The 21,833-nt window shown below is 33.7% G+C and overlaps 2 protein-coding genes and 1 long non-coding RNA gene across 4 annotated transcripts; 2 read left to right on the plus strand and 1 right to left on the minus strand.

The window, feature by feature from the left end:
• The first annotated feature begins 2,035 nt into the window (after positions 1-2,035).
• Positions 2,036-3,793, plus strand: LOC144551043 (ethylene-responsive transcription factor RAP2-12-like). 2 transcript variants are annotated; one of them, XM_078298837.1, is made up of 3 exons: positions 2,036-2,409; positions 2,654-2,963; positions 3,142-3,793. In XM_078298837.1, the coding sequence occupies exons 1-3, from the start codon at positions 2,136-2,138 to the stop codon at positions 3,599-3,601; spliced, it is 1,044 nt and encodes a 347-aa protein (XP_078154963.1). In that variant the 5' UTR covers positions 2,036-2,135; the 3' UTR covers positions 3,602-3,793. The 2 variants fall into 2 exon arrangements, with proteins under 2 accessions (XP_078154963.1, XP_078154964.1); XM_078298838.1 differs by having other exon boundaries at positions 2,058-2,409; positions 2,663-2,963.
• A 4,916-nt stretch (positions 3,794-8,709) lies between these two features.
• Positions 8,710-11,578, plus strand: LOC144551045 (uncharacterized). Its single transcript, XR_013510744.1, has 2 exons — positions 8,710-8,897; positions 10,983-11,578. It is a non-coding gene; the product is annotated as an uncharacterized LOC144551045 (long non-coding RNA).
• Positions 11,274-19,123, minus strand: LOC144551044 (sucrose synthase 2). Its single transcript, XM_078298839.1, has 16 exons — positions 19,083-19,123; positions 17,502-17,614; positions 16,960-17,083; positions 16,553-16,704; positions 15,967-16,156; positions 15,717-15,835; positions 15,395-15,611; positions 15,207-15,302; positions 14,610-14,783; positions 14,183-14,299; positions 13,786-13,952; positions 13,338-13,562; positions 12,418-12,736; positions 11,962-12,206; positions 11,650-11,788; positions 11,274-11,576 (listed from the first exon to the last, which is right to left on the minus strand). The coding sequence occupies exons 2-16, from the start codon at positions 17,603-17,605 to the stop codon at positions 11,529-11,531; spliced, it is 2,436 nt and encodes an 811-aa protein (XP_078154965.1). The 5' UTR covers positions 17,606-17,614; positions 19,083-19,123; the 3' UTR covers positions 11,274-11,528.
• Between the last annotated feature and the right edge of the window lie 2,710 nt (positions 19,124-21,833).

Here is a 21,833-nt window from a genome sequence, read left to right on the forward strand (position 1 = left end):
TGCTCATATATAATTTTAAAATAAAAAAACTCTCTTATATTTTTAAAACTAAATTATAAACTGTCTATCTTATAATAATAGAAACTCTAATAATAGCAGAGACGAGACGTAGATCTGACTTTCGGGAAAGACATAAATTTTTATATTGCAATACTCAATTATCTGACTGACACCTATAAAAACTTTTTTAAAGTTTGAACAAGATAAATTATAATGAAACTATGCCACTGGACTGTGACCCCACATTATTTTAACATAGCCGTGGTCCACACACGACAATCTCAGTTCCCATACGGAATTCAAAAAATTGATAGAGACGGAGAAAGGAAGTTTAAAGATATCACATTCAAAAATTAAAAGTACGTAAAAATGCTACGAGACGATTGGTTTTGAAGAAATTTCGGATCAAACTCTATATACCAAAAATTTCAGGAAAATTTCTTCAGTTGTCCGCCAATTTTTTTTTTTTTTAAATACGAGTCGGGAGTGTGCCTATTTTTGAACGTACTTAATTTAATATTTTTTAACATGTGGTTCTTTTAAACACTTAAATAAATAACTTTAATATAAAATTGGTTACCATTAACATATAATTATAAAAAATACGACAAGTAATTATGGTTTTTTTTAATATATTGAACGAGTTATTTTTATCAGAAAAATATTATTCTTATAAATACGTAGCTAGTTCATGTTTATATTAATTACACCACCTGAGAATTGTAAATTTACAAGTGTTAAATAGAACAGAATTTTTTTAAAAAGAAATAGCTATGTTTACAGCAATAATATTTCTCTTAGAAGTAATTAATTTGATATTAAAAACACAGTCATCCAATCTGTATTATTATTATTACATGTTAAAATAACTAATATATTGTTAAAAAATAAATTAAATAGTTGCATATACAACTAGGGCTGGTAACGAGCTGGCTCGGTCCGAGCTATATCAAACTCATGGCTCATTCGTTTTAGCAATGAGCGAATCATGAGCGAACCAACATTCAGATTCGAGTTGAAAAAGTGGCTCGTGGCTCGCTTGTTTTGGCAATGAGCAAGCCGAGCCAGTTCGTGAAAGCTCGTAGATCAAAAGTCCAAATGTATTAGGTTATGTATTATAAAGTCAATTACCATAAATTAAGTTTGCAACTAAATTCATGCATACTAAATCTCCAAATTCATACAAACATAGTTCACAAAAGAAATCCATGCATACTAAATTCACACAAATCCATACCAATTCACAAATATATACTTGCCAGCTTGCCAGCTCGCGAGCGAGTTATATCCCAGCTCAAACTTGTTAATTTTTTATCGAGCTAGTGGTGAGTCCACTCATTAACAGCTCGGTTCACCAACAAACGAGTTGTTAGCAAGCAAGTCAGAGACGAGTCACAATCCATCCACGAGCTATGAGCTTTTTTCCACATTACAACACATTCATTAGAAAACAAATTACTGAACTCATCTTAAAAATGAACATTGAATTAATATATAAACGATGGAATCTAACATATTTTCTAACATGAAAGTCTCCAAAATTTATTTGGACATATAGAAACCAAGATTCTCTCTCAGACTGAATAAACCATGTAACCAACAGTCAGAGCATCTACATCTCTGAAACTCTTTGAGTTTCTAATCTGATGTGGCAGTTTCTAAACCAGTTTCAGGGATGCAGATGAGTTTCTTATTTAGCAACTTTGCTCCAAAGTTTCTTAATAATAAACCGTTTATAAACTCTGACGTGGCCAAATAATTCGCTGAAATTTTTTTCTCTTGTAATTTATTTGCTGATGTGGCAATTAAGAAACTCTAATTTTGAGTTTTAGGGATGTGAGGGTTTATAAACTTTCAGAGATAAAGTTTCTAAAAATTAGTTAACAGTTATTTAAAAATCTCAAAGCGCCGCGTTCACTGTCCAACCCCCTCTTTCTCCTTCTCCAGGAGGCCCTTAGAATTTTTACTAATTCCAAAACACCACTTGCAATTAACAATTAAACCCTCGTAGTTGCTTCCCACCTTCTCTCATCCTTTATATACCTCTGTTCCATCACTAAACAAGGAGATAAAAGGTTCAATATAACTGTATAAGGCAGAGAAAACAAAGAGGCGACTTTTCGGACTGACAAAAGATGTGTGGTGGTGCCATCATCAACGACTTCATCCCTGCGCCAGCTTCCCGCCGTGTCACGGCGGAGCACCTCTGGCCCGACCAGAATAGTGGAAGGAATAAGAAGAATAAGCCTAAAAAAGGGAATAAGAGCAAGGGGGTTGACTATGAGGACGAGTTTGAGGCTGATTTTAGAGAGTTCCATGATTTCGACGACTCCTTTATGGACGACGACTTCGACGAATTTGTAGATGAAGAAGATGAGCTTTTTGAATACGACAGCTCTCTTTTAAAAGGTGAGATTTTTCCTAATTTTGTGGCCTCTTTCTTTTGTTAACTATCGAGAAGTGGGAAGAGATTTTTTTTATTAAAAGAAATAGTAAAACAAAGAAGAGAATAGAGAAAGAACAAGTGATAAGTCCTCAAAATTTGATAACAAATCTAAACTATTTTTATTTAAGGGCCATAATTTAAACTGTTGTTATGTCATATCTTCTGGTTTTCTTTTGTTTACTTAAGTACAAATTGGTTTATTCTCAGCTGATGCAGAGGGGTTGATCGGCTTGAGATCGGCAGAGCTGTCAGAGAACAGCAAGAAGAGGAAGAATCAGTACAGAGGGATAAGGCAAAGGCCGTGGGGGAAATGGGCTGCTGAAATACGGGACCCACAAAAAGGGGTGCGCGTCTGGCTTGGCACCTTCAACACAGCCGAGGAGGCTGCACGGGCCTATGACGGAGAGGCCCGGCGCATCCGTGGCAACAAGGCCAAGGTCAATTTCCCTGATCCAAGCCGTCGCCGCGCCACCAAGTTCCAGGCCAAATCACCATCACGCAAATCCAACTCCACAAGGTTTTCTAAATTTTACAATTATTGTTCACTTTACTGTTGTATTTTAATTGATTGATAGTAAATCAAAACATAGATCATTCCTTCCCAACAAAATCAGAAAGGAAAACAATATAAAAGTAAGATTATTACCAAAGTTTATAATTTATATTTATTTATCATTCCCTGTTATTTTGTTCAGGTCGTGTAACAACTCGGACATCACCTTCAACGAACAAATGATACGAAACAAGCCTAATCCTCTTGCACCTTTTTCTCTAAATCAACCTACCGCAACTACGAACTCATCTGACCAGGAAAGCAACTCATTTTCAGAGGAATCAGAAATCAAAACCCCTGAGACCATGTCTGTCATTCTCCCCAAAATAGACCAAGATGAACTTCTTGACTACACATTACCAGTTAAGAAGCAGAAAACTGAATTGGGTGAAGCAGTTGTTACTGAAAACATGGAGGTGAATGTTAACGGGATTTACGAAAAAGATTTTGATCAGTACTTCAATTATCCCAATTTCCTGAATTTTGACGGGAACATGTTCGAGTCAGTTGACGGGATTTTCACCGGTGAGGCAGTTCAGGAATCATTTGGATTGGCCGATCTCTGGAGCTTTGATGACATGCCTGTTCAGGCCAGCTACTGAGCCATTGTCAGATTGTGTTATGCTGGTTTTTCTGTAAATAAAGTTGCGTGTGGCTGCCAATTCTTCTTTTGTTTAATTTGATTTTTCTTTTTTGAACTAGTATTTGGTTCGGAGCAGGAGAGATTGGAGTAGTTTAGTTCCTTTTGAAATTCTAAAGAGGAATGGTGTTCATCAAAGATTATTATTCTCAAATTTGGAATTAACTTTTCATTTTAGTATTTGAATTAGCAACTAAGAAAGACAATTAAAGGTTCCTTCCTAATTTCCAATCAATTTTGCCGTTGTATAGTTGCAATTTTCTTTTCTTTTTAATTAGTATAGCTAACTCTTTCTTTCTTTCATTTTTTTTTTTTCTGTTGTGACAGGACACACATGGAAAAGGAAAACCAGGAAATTATCCATTGATTTAAATTTTCAGCTTGTTTGCCTTTTTGAGAAATTTACCTTTTATGTATAAGTGTACTTTAAAACCGTAAATCAACGGTTTGAGTAATTTTGGTCGATATTTATCTTTTATTTTCAAATTTGGGACTCAATCATATAGCAGCTCCACATAGAAATTTTGATTCTTGCATCACTGCATTACTAATATGGTTACAAATTAATCTTGTATTTTTGCATTCATTGGTAGTTGCAGCAACTCATACACTATATATATATAATTATGTAAAATGGGGGTCTAAACTAAGATATTCTCTCATTAGAGTTAGCATCAATTTTAAGGCCCCCACTCAACTACTAAAGAAATTGGCAACTTGCCAACTAGTAACAAATAATTCGAATTTAACAGCCTTTTGTTTTATTCATTGGAGGTCTAGATGCACTGAATTGGAGAATCTAAATCTCGTATAGTGCCCCTGATGTAGCCTTTCATGTATAGATTAATTTAGCAGAAAACATATACAGGAGCATTTTATTACCATAGGTTGTTTAGTAATAAGCGTTGTTATGACTGTACATTATTACTCTACATTGTATTAATTTTTCAACAAATCTATATTTTAAATAAAACAAACAAATTTCAAAGTATGAAAACCAACCTTTAGTCTAGTGGCAAATGCAATATTCTCCCGTGTGTTCTTTGTGAATATTAAACAGTTGTGTGGTTTGACTTTCAATCTTTACTCAATATTTGTACAAAATCAAGAAACTGAAAAAAAGTTAACACATTGACTTAGTTACTCACATCGCACTTAACACATCAAGTTTTAGTGCACACAAACTTTAAAAAGTGGTACACAACAAATTTGTGATAAATTTTGGGTTATGCTCACATTGCACTTGACGCAAACAAACCTTAATGTTTGAAATTTGGAACATCTATAAGAAAAATTAGGATTACTCAGGATTTTTCTTTTTCTTTTTTATTAAAGGACCACTGTGCTAAGTCTGTAATACTATAATTACTTAAAATTATTTGTAATATCAAAAGAAAATGCTCCTCCGAGAAAAATGAGCTGGCTATTTTCTATTTCAAGTAAAGCATCTCAAAAGGAAAATAGAAATATTCAACTGATCATCATATATGTATATTAAACACAATTTTTTATTTATCTCAAATAGTTTTAATTAGACTTTCGAATGGAGGAAGAGAGAGATAGATCCTCATATGAATTAAGAAATTACATTATAACCATTATATTTTACAATTTTTGCAAGCATATGTACCTTTAACTTTCGTCATAAAAAAATTACAATGCACTCATTTATTTATATCTTCAGTTCAAATTTTGATGCTCCTTCCCTGATTTATTTTTTCCTTTTTTCTTTTTGTAATTTTTGCTATCTTGAATATATTCTTGCCGCATGGAATGGGCTACAAAGAATCCAAGTACCTAAATGGTCAAGTGGAGAGTTTAAAAGTGGCAAAGACTTCTATGGACATAAGGACCTATTTGTAAAATGAACATATTTTTATGAGTGAGTCTATGGTACTATGCATATTACGATTTGGCACTGTGTTACGGCTCTATATTCGAGTTTTCAAATCCTAACGGTCGATCCGAACCGTTCATCTTGTTCTCCATATTAATATGTGTTTGGAGACCAAATTTTACATTTTTTGAAATTTATTTACTATTTTTTTAGATTTATTGAAAATCACTGTTTTTGAATGGTCCAGAATTTTCAGATCAAGTGATTTTCTAAATATCTAAAAAAATAGTAAAAAAATTTCAAAAAATGTAAAATTTGGTCTCCAAACACATATTAATATGGAGAACAAGATGAATGGTTCAGATCGACCGTTAGGATTTGAAAACTCGAATATAGAGCCGTAGCACGGTAACAACCCGTGATATGCATAGTACCATAGACTCACTCTATTTTTATTTTCAAAGTTCAAACAGTCGATCCGAACTATTTATCTTGTTCTCCATATTAATATGTGCTTGGAGACCAAATTTTACATTTTTCTGAATTTTTTTACTATTTATTAAGATGGGTATAAAATTCAATGGTCTGAATTTGATATTTTTTGTACCCGTCTTAATAAATAGTAAACAAATTCAGAAAAATGTAAAATTTTGTCTCCAAGCACATATTAATATGGAGAACAAGATGAACGGTTCGGATCGACTGTTTGAACTTTGAAAATAAAAATATGTTCATTTTACAAATAGGTCCTTATGTCCATAGAAGCATCACTCTTAAAAGGAGGCTAATAAAATAGAAATCCATTAATTTTAATAAACAAATTGTGATAAAAGCTGTACCAAAAAGGTCTTTCTTATCCAAAGTCATACGGTTCAATGAATGATCTTTTTTTATAAACAAAAACTATCAATTTCATTATTATTTGCATAGTTGCATGTTGAGTAGGATCTAGGTGGCGTTGGCAAATTTGAATGACCTTTTCATATTTTCTCTCCAAGACTCCCAACTTGCATATTAGTTTAGATTAAACTTTTAGTGTACAAGTTAACAAGTTGCGGACATGAAATGAATTCGATTTTGTTAACTTTACATAATGGGTTGGTGGGTCTAGAAATTCAGGTCAAAGACTCAAAATTATCACCATTTGTGATTCTAAACAAGGGAACCTCATTTAAGTATGCAGATAATCCAGTTGTCATCCGCTCTCTTTAATTTCACTTTAATTAGCTCTTGGATTTTGACCGTTTCAACACGTGTACGCTTCAGATGCTTGGTCTCCGGTCTCCAGGCTTATTTTTTAAAGAGAATTTTATTTAGATTTTTTAAAACCTTTGAAATTAGGGGTCTGTCCTTTTATCTGTTTACCTAACCGGTACTGCATTCGATAAGAGGAGCATGAAGAAGATTTTAATTTCGTAAACTTATCAGGTACAAAGATACAGGTACAGGTATAGGTACAAGTACAGATACAAGTAAAGATTTTTTTTTTTGTTATTTAAACGGGTAAGGTTATGAGTAAAGCATATTTCTTATCTGTTATCCGATCAGATAATTATAAAATAAATGAAATTATATATATATATATATAGAGAGAGAGAGAGAGAGAATGGCTAAATTGCTACTGGTAGCACTTCGACCTAAGTGCTTACAGGGTCAAATTTTAGTATTTGATGTTCAAACAACAAATCCAAAGTGTTAGATGTTCAATCTATATTAAAATGTACTTGGAGACCAAATTTTACATTTTTTGGAAATTTTTTACTATTTATTAAGCTGGTTTGAAAACCGCTGTTTTTCAATGCTGCAGAAATTTAATAAAAACAGCGGTTTTCAATCCAGCTTAATAAATAGTAAAAAAATTCCAAAAAAATATAAAATTTGGTCTCCAAGAACATTTTAATATAGATTGAATATCTAACGGTTTGAATTTGTTGTTTGATCCTCAAATACTAAAATTTGATCCCGTAAGTACTTAGGTCGAAGTTCTACCGGTAGCATCAAAGCTCATGAACTATCACTTTGACCTTAGCCAACCTCTATATATATAGAGAGAGAGATGAGCTACGCTACTCCATGGAGTAAAACACGTTGGTGCTTTAAAAACACAAAGATGACTTATAAGCATATGCCATCATATGCTTATATAAATAGAGTAGCCAAGCCCCCCCTCTCTCTCTCTCTCTCTCTCTCTCTCTCATATATATATTAATGAGCAATAAATATTCATTTTCCAACTACTCTAGGTAATTGTGTTATATTTAATTAACCATTAAAACACGTAAATGAATTCTAGCAAATTTCAATAGAATTTAAACCATTAAGGTACATATAAGGACAATTTATAATAGGTACGGGTATGAAAATGCCTCCACCCGATCCTTATCATACCCGTTGACACCCCTATTTGAAATTACATTTTTTCTTTCTAAAATTTATGACAACATATGTATCCTTTTAAATTTTAAAACTCATAAATCCATTTAATTTATTGTGATTTCTATTAACAAATTATTTTAGATTTATAAAGTTCTTATTCTATCTTTTATTAAAAAAAAGATGAAAAATATATATGTAGCTTGTATAAGATAAATGTTCAGTATTCTAATTGACTGATTATCAGGGACAATTGATTTATTTATCTATTTGTGACACATACACAATTGCTTTCAAAAATACGCTTATATATGCATCACAACTACGAAAATTAAACATTTTCCCTCACAAACTAGTGAATTAGAAAACTAAATATTTCTCTTGACAAACTACATATTTATTTTTTAAATAAATGACAAAGATGAAAAATTTACAAATTTAAAATGTAATAAATTGGATTAATTTGTGAGATTTTAAAATTTAGAAGGATAATTATGAATATTATAAATTTTAGAAGGAAAGATATGCAATTTCTAGATTTTTTAAGACTATTTGAAATTCTCCTTTTGAAAATGTGGGATAATCGACAACATGGTAACTAAACCTTTGGAACTCAAATACTCCTATGATATGATGTCGCACATGTATTTTATATGCAGGGACTGTTTTAATTTCACAAGTCATAAAATATCATTATTTATTTTTATTTTTTCAGAGAGGAGAATTTCCTTCTAAAAGCAATAAATTAAAATACATTATTTATTTTTATTTTATATGCAGGGACTGTTAAATAACGGTTTGAATTAGTTGTTTGAAGTCTATTTAATAAATTTTAAAATATGACAAATATGACTTCTCTGCTTTTCTGCACAGAGTTAACCCACTCTTTTATACCTAAAATATATTTTATTTAAATAAATAACCACTCCTTGATGTTCCGTGTATCTAAATTTGAAAAAAAAAAAAAAAAAAAAGGCACTTCTCAGTTCTCACCCATCGGTTTGATTATTAGAAATAAGAAACGAAAATCAAGATAGAACGGGAGAATGTACAAATTGTCCTTCATTTTTAAACCAACAAATAAATTACCCCTCTTCATAAATTATTAACAAAATGTCCTTGTTGGCTCCACTTTCTCTTCCTTTTTTTCTCTCTCTCACTTCTCCTCATTTACTCTCCATCATTTTTTTATTTAAAATTGAGGGTTATGCTTTATGCAACATACCAACAAATATAAACACATTTCCTTGTTGCATAATTTGTCGTGTTTTATTTAATAAACCAATCTTTTTATGCAGTTTTTTTTATTTCAAATGGAGAATTATACAACAGATCATAAAATATAAAATACATCAAGATTGGTTTATTATTTAATGTTGGTCATTAAATTGCTTTCAATTTAAAAATTATAATAAAATTATTTATTATTATGTTATTAATATTTTGGCCTAGATTCACGAAATCTGTAGCGAATATTATTTTCTTAATATTTTGTACTTTATCTATAAAGTTTGTAGGATGTAGCAGATATTTATTAATTTTTTTGTTGCTGATTAAATTGCATTGAGATTATTTCATGATGTGTTAAATTAGTTTATTATTTTTGTAGAAAATATGAATTTTTTTGTCGCAAATATTTTGTACTTCATCGCATCAAGATTAGTTTATTATTTTTGTTATATCATTTTTCAAGCTTGCGTACGCAGGAACAGATTTCTTTATACTACACTAGTATTATAACAAATTTCATTATACTACACCAGTATTATTTTTTATGAAATTAAATATAAAAGCATAATGCAATGGTGGCCCTATGGTTCAAGTGTCTTCAATTTTTTTGTCTTCATTTTAAAAATTACAATAACTTCAAGTTTAAAACTTAAATAAAAAAAAAGTTATATATGATCTCTATGCACACATAATATTACAAAATTTCAATTTTATTTTGATTAGAATTCAGAGCTTGCAAAAATGCATCAATGTGAATAAATTATGAATGTTGATTTTTCAATTTATTAATTCATGTAAAACTATAATCGGAAAACGATAATTTTATTGACATATAGAGAAAATAATATAGATTATATTTAACGGTTTTATTGTACCGCATAAATTTTAAAAATGATGAAAGCACAAAAATTGAAAATATTTGAACCCTCTTCATCTTTCAAATGATTACAAAATTCAATATTTTGTCCAATCAAATAATTAACTAGCTGAATTGTGAATTGTAGATCTGGTTTTAGATCCTCTTAACTTATGTAAGAAATTTAAGACATCAAAATAACCGACCAAACAAATTTCGAAATGTTTATTAATACCGCCCCTTAAGATAAAAAATTTAACATTCTTTCATGCGGGGCATGTTTTCTACACTGAATGGGACATTAAAGTTTGCTATCATGATTTATGTTAATACATTAATAAAAAAAATATGTCTTTTACCTTGTCAAAGAGCCATAGTCTATAGTCCATAGGAAACTACAATAATATAACCAAACCTATCAAAAGATAAGAAAATTGTGGTGACATCATATAATTATATTATAAAAAAAAGACTAAATGTTGAACACTAGTGAAGATAATTTTTTATCCGTAGAAATTAATAAAATAAGATGTATGAAAATAAAAAGATTTGCAACATTTTTAGAAAGATCGAGATCATTAGTCCCAAATCAAAATTTTAATACTTTCTTATTCATTCTGAACAACTTTGATGAGAAAAAATAATTAAAATTATGGATCGGAACTAATGATCCCGATCTTTCTAAAAATATTACAAATAAAACACTCTTTCTATTTCTGTATAATTTATTTTATTAATTTCTATTGATAAAAAAATCTCCACTAGTGACTGGAGCAATTCGGTAAAACAGCGGTTACCAATTAAACAAATTAAAAGAAAATTATGCAACAAGGAAATGTGTTTATATTTGTTGGTATGTTGCATAACCCTCCATTTTAAATAAAAAATGATGGAGAGTAAATGAGGAGAAGTGAGAGGGAGAGAAAAGGAAAGAGAAAGTAGAGCCCACAAGGGGATTTTGTTAATAATTTATGAAGAGAGACATTTTGTTTGTTGATTTAAAAATGAAGAGCAATTTGTACATTCTCCCAGATAGAACAGAATTAGTTACAATGAAATTTGATAGGCGCTTCTAGCCCATTGGGCCTTAAAACAAGACAAAATAACAGAGGCCCATATTGATGAAAACTATTAGCCCAAAACAATCACCATACCACAAAATTAAAAATCTTTCGTACTTGACCCAAATTAAATTGTAGTTTGGTTCGCAGTTCGCACTTCGCACTTCACACTTATCACGGGTAATTCAATACCAGCTAGGCATTAATCAAGGAACAATTGAGGAACGAAGGTGAATTTTACAAAGCTCAGTAAAGGGTGATAATGGTGTGGTGACAATGAACAAGATGCTAAAATTTATTAAGCAAATTGGCATAAATGCCTTATCAATAGCATCCAATTAGGAAAAGCAACACACAATTAAAGTTCCTGAAATTTCCCTACAAACCGCCACACCACCCACCATCCAATGAAACCCTAGTCCATAACTACCATCAAAAGCAAACCCTCTTAACTTTCTCTCTTCGCTCAGCAAAGCAAAAGAAAAACAATTTTAAACACATAAATGGTCTTGTTCCTCCCAACTCATTTTGATCAACTAGATGCAGAATCTCCCTCAATTGCCAAAGGAACCGACTTGGCCTGTGCATAAATTATCAAAGGTGTCAGTTCTGAGCATATATTGTCAATGTAGAAAATAATTTCTGGTACGTACCAAATTGCGGAATTTGAGAGCATAGAACATCTCAAGGTAGCGGCGGGTCTCACGTCTGTCAAGGTTGGATACATACTTCCAGAAACCATAGACACCCGCGAGGGTCATCAACCTCTCAGAGTACAACTTCCAGGTGTACCTAATAATTACGTAGAACAGCACAAATTAAGAGCAAATCTAATGAAGCTCTGTATCAGAGACAGAACCACTATACCAAAGATTACTTAGTGGTACTTGCCGATATGGTTAAATGAGTATAATTCACAAACAAAGCACCAAAATAAATAATTAAAAAAATAACAAGAAGTATACTTCTCTTCAATACGCTTGATACTGCCCTCGGAGATCTTGGTCCAGTGGGAGTGATCAGTTTTGCACTTCTCGAAGAAATCAACAAGCAGCTCAGCAGCCTTGTCACCCTGGTACGGGTCAATGTGGAAGCCTGACACTCCATGCACGATGATCTCGGCCGGACCACCGTATTGAGTTGCAAATGTTGGCAGCCCACATGTCATTGCTTCAACCACTGTCAGACCAAATGCCTCATACATAGCAGGCTGTGTATAAATCAAATACAGAAAAGTTACTGTTAGCGAACACCTACATAAATACTTGAAAACATTCAAGTAAAATATGGATACAGCAATGGAAAATTGTGGAGATGTAATTCTGTAATTTTATTTTTACATCACTGCGACTTATGGAACACACATGACAAAACAGCCCTCAACATAATTTTAGTAATTTCAAAAACCCCTAATTTTTTACCTGGACAAAAGCACCCTTGGTGTCGCAGATATAACGATAGAGCTCCCCATTGCGCACACGGTTCATCTGGGCAGAGATCCAACGGATATGGCCGCTGAGATTGTACTGCTCAATCAAGCTGTACATCTTCTTGAATTCAGCTTGCTCTTCCTTATCCTTTGACTCCTTCCCGTGGTCACCACACACAATAACCAGGTTGACCAGCTCCTGCAGTTGAGAATTGCGCCCGTATAACTCGACCAACCCAGTAAGGTTCTTCACCTTGTCAAGCCTTGCCATGGAGAATATTATCGGCTTATTCCTGTCCTTGAGAACAAACCTACACGAGCAATAGCATTCGAATAATGATTATTATACAGAAAGATCTGTAGTTGTTAAGGGTGCATTTGGATGAAACAAAGAATAGCTCGGAATAGCAGCTAACCCGACATTTCTAAGGAATAACGGAATAACAGCTAACCCGAGCTATTCCTTTGTTGAGAATAGCATTTTTTTTCACCCAAACGTGTTGTGTTGAGAATAACTCACTAGGAATAGCAGCTACTCCTGGGTTAGCGCTATTCCTGGGTTAGAGAACTAATGGATGTAAGGAAACAAGAGGGTACAGTAATATTTTATATTATGTGAGAAACTGAGAACCAAGGACTAAATTGTAAATTCAAGGGCAGTTATTTCTGCTTTTTATTATACCATGCTAGCATGCCTTAAGGCTGCACAGGAGAAATAATAATACAATCTGCTAATTAAATTAAATGTGGATGAAGTATGTTCCACATATAACAGATTGAAATCTATCAAGTAGCACTGACTCAATATTATTCTCATACAGTTTTATACTGGTTGAATCTTTTCAGGCATCATGACTAAAGAGAGCACTAAAATATAAGAAAGAAAATTATAGTTGAGATAATCCTTCTTACTTGTGCTCATCATTTTCGACAGAGCTGTACAGAAGCTCCTCGATCTCAGGGTGAAGAGAGGTGAGACGCTTGCTTGTCTCAGTATACGGGAAGTAGATGGACATATCGGCACCAGGAGACACAATGTTGAACTTGGGGTCGAAAACGTCAATTCCATGTACCACCCGATACAGCCCCGGCATGGTGAATGCCATGTGAGACTCATACTGGCCCACTGTATCCTTGCTGAAACATTCAAAAATTATACCAAGAATTTAGGCTGATTAGAGGACAAAAAAACATCATAGTAAGTTAAAAAGGGGGTAAGAAAAATGGTTAGATACAACAATAACCCATAGGCCGTTATATAAAATATAGATAGTACATGACAGCTGTTAAATTCTGTTGTACAGGGGAAAACATGGTCCGAACAAAGAACAAAAATGAACAGGGATAAAATGAGACGCACCTGCCGGCAATTTCTTGGAAAGTGGAAGTGATGATGAAATCAGCATGGTTCATAGCAATGAGATCAGCAGTGAACTGGCATGAGAAATGGTAGTGGTCTTCCAGGTTCTTCCAGTAGAGGTCAGAGTTGGGGTACTTGGTTTTCTCGAGTGCATGGGCAATTGTGCACTAAAAAGAAAGAAAGAGCAACGATCTCATTTTACTTATAGAAGGAACAGTAGATCATTGTTTAAAAGCAGAAATGACAAAACTGTCCCTGGTTTTGTGTGAATTGATTGATAGTGAGTGTTAAGGAAGCTACAGTAAGCTTCAAAAATATGGAGTGGATGTCGGTATATTTCAAATTTATGCTTGGGTTTGCAGCAAAATTGCCTCCAAGGTTGAAAAAGAAATCTAACCGTGGTCACTCCAAGTCTGTGTGCAAGCAGTGAAGCAACAAGATTTCCATCACTGTAGTTTCCCACGATGAGGTCAGGGATGGCCTGCATCTCTCCCGCAATCTCATGAGCAACATCCTGATAGTCGTATTCAAAACTTATTAATACTTCATGCATCAAGATATAATATACATAATATAAATCTTACATGGGGTTGTACCCGCTGCAACTAAAATCAGTTTTGTATATCAACACATGAAAGCACATACCACACATTAATCATCAAAGAATAAAAGAAAATATAAACACTCCTGTAAGGAATGACAGTCTGGTAAATAGCAGCAGAAATTGGTACTATTCATGGCATGCATGCTATCAATTACCAGCATTGCTACATTTAAATTCACAGGGTGTACCATAAGTTTTGAATCAGAGGAATCAACAGTACCTCAGCATAGGTCTCGAGGTAAGGCCACACCTCAAAACGAGAGATCCATTTGCGAACAATGCCCTTCTCTGTTCTGAATGGCACACGAAGGATGTGGGTGTGCTCAGTACCTAGCACCTTCTCTAGACGCTGGCCACATGTCGTGCCATGGGCATCTGGTAGCAATCTGGTGGCCTGTAACAATACATGATGTATGGTTATAATTAGTTATAACCTGTGCACATATGGGTTCAGATGATAAGTAAAGCTTTTATATAAGCGATTTAGAGATCTTGAAAGCTTCAAAACATTTTATAAGAAAATATCTTTATCTTGAATTTCTGAAATTCTCTGTACCCTGTTGAAGTTTTAACTCATATTAGATTTTAATGTGCTAAAGCTCAGGTCAATATATTTATTTGGCAATAAACACCATTTCTAATATTTATGATATATTATTTTTCCAATATAGTTGTTGCACCACAGAAAAGAACTTACAAAACCGTATCCTAAAAACACGTCAGCTTTTGTGCATTGAACCATGTATGGTATTCCAACATATATCCCAAAGTTTTAAAAAGTTCTCTTAAATTGATAATGTTCGAGTATTGGACTTACAATGAGAATACGGGGTGTGATGTTCAGACCTTGCTGCTTGATTTTCAGCAGCATCTCACTCTCCAAGGCACGCACTTGATCCAAAATGTACACAACCTACAAAAACAGAAACCATATTAAAACTACAACAAAAAGCAGCACTAAAAGAAAACGTGAGACTGTTTAATTGACAAAAAAAGGTTTCGTACCTGCCCACCAGTGTCGGGATATCCCAAGACATTAGCCTGGGCGAAGTACCCATGAGGAGAAAGGATAACAACATTAAACACCATTGGAATTGTACCAAGGAACTTCTCCAGGGTTGACGGATCAGGAGCCTCCAGAAGATCCAATAAGAGGTGAATGGTCTCCTTGGTGCGGGCTGCAGTGTCACCCCACCCCTTCTCCAAGCCAAGCTCTTGGAACCTATCATAGAAGGATTTTGTTTTTTTGTTATTCAATATCATTGTTTTCCTTCAGACAAAGTCTAGTGAATTAAAAAAATTAATTCTAAAATAAATCGTGTGCAACCTGTGTTGGAATTCAGAGTAGGGAGTGTCCACCGGGATGGTTGCCAGATGATCCTCAGATTTTCTAAGTGCGGCCCGGAGAGCGCTGAGGCTGCGGATTCTGTCATTCAGCATCATTGTCTGCAAGAATTTGAAGCATCAATCAGTGCTCAAAAGAATTGTAGGAGAAATTTTCATTTTATAAATTAGATTAAGAAACATTTTCAAAAAAATAAATTAGATTAAGAAACTACAAGGACAAGAGCACGCACCATGCCCTTGTAATTGTGTGCACGGAGGAAGTTCAGCAAAGGGTACAAGCTCTCCCTGTCATAGAAAAGCTTGGAGGAGAGGTGCCGGTTGAGAAACTGCACACCATTACCAATCGACTTTGAAAGGGATGGGCGTGGGAAAGATGCATTGAATGGCTCAAAATCAAGCTCCAGCACAAAGTTTTCCTTTCTGAAAACATTGATACCACATGTAACATATAAGTTAAGATGACCTACGTTATTTTAGCATGCACGTTAGGGTAAAGCCTTTTAGTGCAGCCGTTGGATTCGAGTTGTAGTCACTGGTCAGAAAGGGATCAAGGTCAACTTGACTCAGATTGAATTATGAGCTGATTTAACATATCATATCTTTCAATGAGGATCTTGACAACAGCACTGATATCCCAAAACCAAACTAAAATCAGGGATGATAATTATTTCTTTAATGAAATGGAATGGACCAATAATTAGTTAATGACATGAAGGACAAGTTTTAAGAAGGGTCTGCTCAGTAACTTCTTGTTTGTTGTAAATACTGCTAAAGCAAAATGAAACAGTCAAATTGAGCACATCAACAAATACTTACTTCTCATCGGCAAGTTGTTCCTTGAATTGAAGGTATTCGGCCACAGATAGCTCTTCCACACCGAGTTCACTGACATTCACTCTCACATACTCCCACACACCCGGCCTCGGCCGAATTGCAAGTGCAACCCATGGAGGGAGCACAATTGCCTCCTGAATTTCAGAATTTCACAAATTGTTTAAGATAACAACAAAAATTACGCACTAATAGTTCAGCATCCAGACTGATAATTTTATCTTAGCAACATTTATTTTCTATGCAAGTGTACCTGCTCTAAGAAACCCAAAAGAGTTTGAAGGAAGAAAATTATGGGTTATAAAATAGGGTCCGATACCACTAAGAAATTATGAAGAATTTGCCTTTTTTGCACCGTATGTCTAAAAATTTTGGGCCTCAAAATAATCAACCTGAGCACCCCGAAGAACATCATCAAAGGCGCTGTCCTTGAGCTTCTCACGATCAGGAATTGCGGTGTTGTACTCGGCCATGATCTGATGTGGTTGTAGCATCCCCCTTCCTTGCTTGACAAGCCTATCAAAGGTAGTAATGAGAAAAATATCACTACAATCAAATCTAATAATTTCAATTGACTGCATGTGAACTAATCATGGTTTTGAACTTTTGATGTGGTGTTGGAATTTGGAACTGACTTTAGTGGGTCGGTCAAGTTGTTACATTTACCAATTGAACATCCAAACATCAGATCTACCGAGTTAGAAAACAACATTGGGTTTAACGAGCAAAATAATTACAGGATTATGCGTAGATCTGTTATACATTAATAGTACAGTAGATTTAGCACAGTAAGTAAAATTTCCACATACATGCACACATAACCCAGAATAGTAATGCAGATGACAAGAAATTATGATCAAATAACATATCAGCCAAGTGCAAGTACTGAAAACAGCATGCAACAGAGGATTGCATGTAAGATAAGTTGCAATACCTTGAGAAAAGGGCGATTAGCTCATTTGGGTGGGCAGAGAGAGAATCACCAATTCGCTCCCTGACACTGTGTAGGCGGGTCAACACGCGCTCCCCGTCCCCCATTTGTTATCACTGGAAAAGGAAAATGAAGTTGTTTAAAAAATTTAATAAACCAGACAAGCTATGATTCATGAATTAAGATGTCATTAAACCCTCCTAAAACCCTTAATTAGTAGCCAGAGAAAAACAGAGCTCACAAATTTCTGGTTGGCTGCCAAGGCACTAGATCTAAACCTTAGGCCTTTCACATTTCACTACAAAAATTATAATTACAAAGATTATACTGTAGAAATTATATTAATTTTTAAGTATATATAATCACTATATATTAAGCCATCGTAGTTTCTAATATTACATAAAACCCTCCTAAAGCCCAAAGATTCTTTTTTAACCCCCCCCCCCCCCCCCCCCCCCCCCCCCCCCCTGCTTTTCTGCTTCCATGACATGAACAGAGGAGATAGATATTCCTTAATAAATTAACTAATGACATCTTTGTCACCGACGATATGATTAAAAAAATTAAATCCTGCACCTAATCATCTCTTCTATTTTTCCTATTAATAAATAAAACCACTAAAAACAAGGAGTTAAGAATTATTTCCACTCTCTTTACCGAAGCAAAGACTAGAACGGAATAAAGACAAAGCCTGAACTCTCTTTGCTTTAATTAAAAAGAAGAAAGAAACAAAATACTTCAATTCTAAAAGCTCTATCTTTTTCCAAGGGGCAACAAAAGCAAGAGGAGGTCAGAATCCCGTTTCCACTCTAGTGGTGAGATTAATGTTGTGCGAGAGAGAAAATAGTAAACCCACCAACTTTAAGCCAGATCCAGCAAAAGGGAGAGAGAGAGAGAGAGAGACAGAGAGAGACAGAGAGAGGAAGAGGCACAAAGCTACTCTTGACTTGGGATTTAAGAAAAGAAAAAGGTTTGATGGATAAACCTCACTCTCAGCTCCCAGTGCCAAGTGCACAGTAGCCGTTACCACCGAAGCACCTCTCACGCTCTCTCTCTCTCTCTCTCTCTCGCACACATACACTGTACGTGTTGTAATACATGTAGGAAAAAACAAGATTTGGCAGAGAGACGGTAGCTTACTCCACTAAGAATTGCAAAGCTGACTTGGAATTTTCTGACCCAAAAAAAAGTTGAGAAATCAATGAAAAAAAAAATTAAGCTTAGGAACTGTCCTTGGTCCTTAATTTCACACGGATCTAAAGTGTAATTTGAGCAAAAATTTATTGATCTCTGATTTTGTGTTCTGTGCAGTCCAATACGGAGCAAGACTATCACGATTTCTCCAAAACCCGAGATCGGTGCATGCTTTTAGTTACTACAGAAACCTAATACCTCCTCCCAAGTCCCAACTGGAATTTTCATAATCGCTTAAACCCAAAACCCAGGGTGCCAGGTGTGCATTCTCTCAATCTCTCTCCTACATAGTATGGAGAAATAGGAGAAAAATCGATAACAGTATAACACTACTGATGTCTATCTAATAAGCTATTATTTTGATATTAAACATATGAGCATTATTTATACCTTGAGAAAAAAGAGGAAGAAACAGAGACGGGTGAAACGCAAATAACGAAAACGAACGGGGTAAACGCAGCTGAGAACGAATTTGTGATTTGAGCACTCCCACTCGACCCCTTTTTATATCGAGAATGTGGGTCCCACCTATTCATTTCTGTGGGCCCCTAGTGGTATTTCTCTCTCCTGCTTCATCCCACTGACACTGAGGCACTGACACTGTTGTAAATTCTAATATGCGTATAGCATGGAATATATTGGCGTGCATGGAGGTACTTATTCTTGGGTCCCGTCGATGACAAAGTTAGAAGGATCATATGTATCTGGGTGTGGGACCCACTAACAGTGAAGTTGTTCAAATTGGTTGTAGGAATTGCTTCACATAAGATCTGATTTCTTTTTTCCAAATAAATTCTTTTTTCTCTTGTTTCTGCGTGCTGTAAAATTAAGATGAAGAGAAGTCTTTGGTCTCGAAAACCGCTGGCGGTAATAATTCTTTTTTATAGGTAAACCTACTTAAATGTGGTCTAATTATAAATGAATGCACTGAAGATGAGCTCGGCTAACAGTAGGGTGTCAATGGTGCCTTTTTAGCCGTTTACATGATTCGTATCGTATCCGATAAGGGTGGTGTGATTAATTTTTTTATTTTTTGGGTTAAATTATTGAGTATGGGTATAAATAAGAATTTTTTTCGTTAGCTAAATAGATAAGGATATAAATAATGACTATTTCGTATCTGTTACTCGGTAGGATAATTATAAAATCTAAATATATATTTCAGTTCAATTTCTAACCTACCTAAATATATATTTGTGTTTTTAAATTTTTTTCATTTAAAAAAAATAATTTAATTGGAATTGATTGCACAATTATTTTTATTTTTATTAGAAATGCAATTATATATGTGTGAAATGAATGAGTTTTTGACATTTAATTTGTAAAATATAATAAAATTAATTATTATATTAGTATTGTCCGTTATTCATCATTACCGTTTCGTTATCCGATAATATTAATAGGTAAGAGTAGGATAAAATAAGATAAATTTTAATATGTATGAGTATGATTAAAGTCAATTTTAATAGATATGAATATGAAAATGTCTCCATCCGACTCGTACCGCACGTATTGACATGGCTAACAAAATCCAAAGTTATAAATTGTGCTCGAGAACACTCTTGTTAAAGCTAAGGAGAGGGACAAAAGGAGAGAACAAATGTCTTTAACATCAGATGAAAGCATTAGATTTAATTTAAACAAGGATTTATCAATCCTAAATTTACACCAAAATGTTGCTAAAAAAATAATCTTAAAACCGATTGATTAAGGCAGGAGTTGAGCATCATTAAAAGTAAAAATAATAGAAAATATATTTCTAGATCAATAAACAAATGAAATTTGCTATTGTTAAAAATAATATTAACCACACGTCATGTCATCGTGTACTACTCCGTAATTATCCACAAATTTATGACGAATTGCAATAGTATTATTTTGTTAAAAAGAAAGATAAATTTATTATTTCATAATTTAAAATCAACAGCGAATTAAAATTGTGTACCGATATTAAATTTGTATATAAATGAAAGCGAAGAGTTGAAAGGCGTTGCACATTTTTTTTAAAACAAAAAAGTGTGCTTTCAATCTATTTTCAAATAATATCTATTGTAATCAAAGGTTTAAATAGTGTTTATCGCGTCATAGCGGACTGACTGAAAAAACAGTGCTATGCTCAAATAGCACCGCTATAGCGCTGATAGCGCCATAGCTTTTATGGTCTGAAAAAATTATAGCGCGCTATTTAGAACCTTGATTGTAACAAATATCTCTCTATTTCCGAATAATATCTTTCGTATCAAATAGCACTTCTATACATAATTGAATTCGACAAAGTCATTTGTTGTTTTTTCAAAAATAAAAAATAAACATACATGCATGTTCATTTATAGTACACATCCCCTGATCTTTTGATTGTTTTAATTAGGATATGAACAGTTTGTTCAATGTCTTTCCTCAATGGTTTGTAAGCAAAGATTCTAATTTGGAGGTCGCTTTTTGAAATTTTTCTGGAAGTTTTTCTTAAAATAAGTCAATTTTAATTATTGTTCTACAAATGGTAAGCACATGCGATGCTCTAGTAAGAAATCATAATATATAGAGGTCATTTTGGAAAAATTTATCAACCTTCTTTAAGATCGATGGAGAGGGACGGTCCGATTAATATCAGATCAAATTCAGTCGATATCCGATCCGGTCAAAATTATTTCATGATCGTCAAGATTGATGCACACTTAATCTGTACTATATTTAAAAGTTGTTTTCAAAAAGGTATGCTCATTAAATTGTACAAGATTTCTTTAAAGATTATGGTAAGTTGTTGTAACTAAAAATCTTGTAGCTATATAATTAAAGGTGATGGCCGGTGTTTATAAAGATGTAAACGACAGGCGTAGAACCCGGATTTCGTTTCGGCGATCAAGATATTTTTTTTAAATATTAATAAAGAATTCATCACTTGAACTTCTGAGTTTGAGCAATAATTTTTTTTTGGGTGGAAAAATTACAAGATCATGCCCTTGTTTGAAAATGTAAAGGGTCATTGAGGCTAGAAGTAGAAATTAAAATAGCATAAATGAATTTCGGCAATCAAAATTGATAGTAACATTATAACTTCTGTATTATGAATAGATAATTTAGCATTTAATGCCGAAAAATGCCCATATATAGCAATATGGCACATATAAGTCTATTTTTCTT

This window comes from Carex rostrata, chromosome 3 (genome assembly GCF_964058835.1).
Source record: "Carex rostrata chromosome 3, lpCarRost1.2, whole genome shotgun sequence".
NCBI lineage: Eukaryota > Viridiplantae > Streptophyta > Magnoliopsida > Poales > Cyperaceae > Carex > Carex rostrata.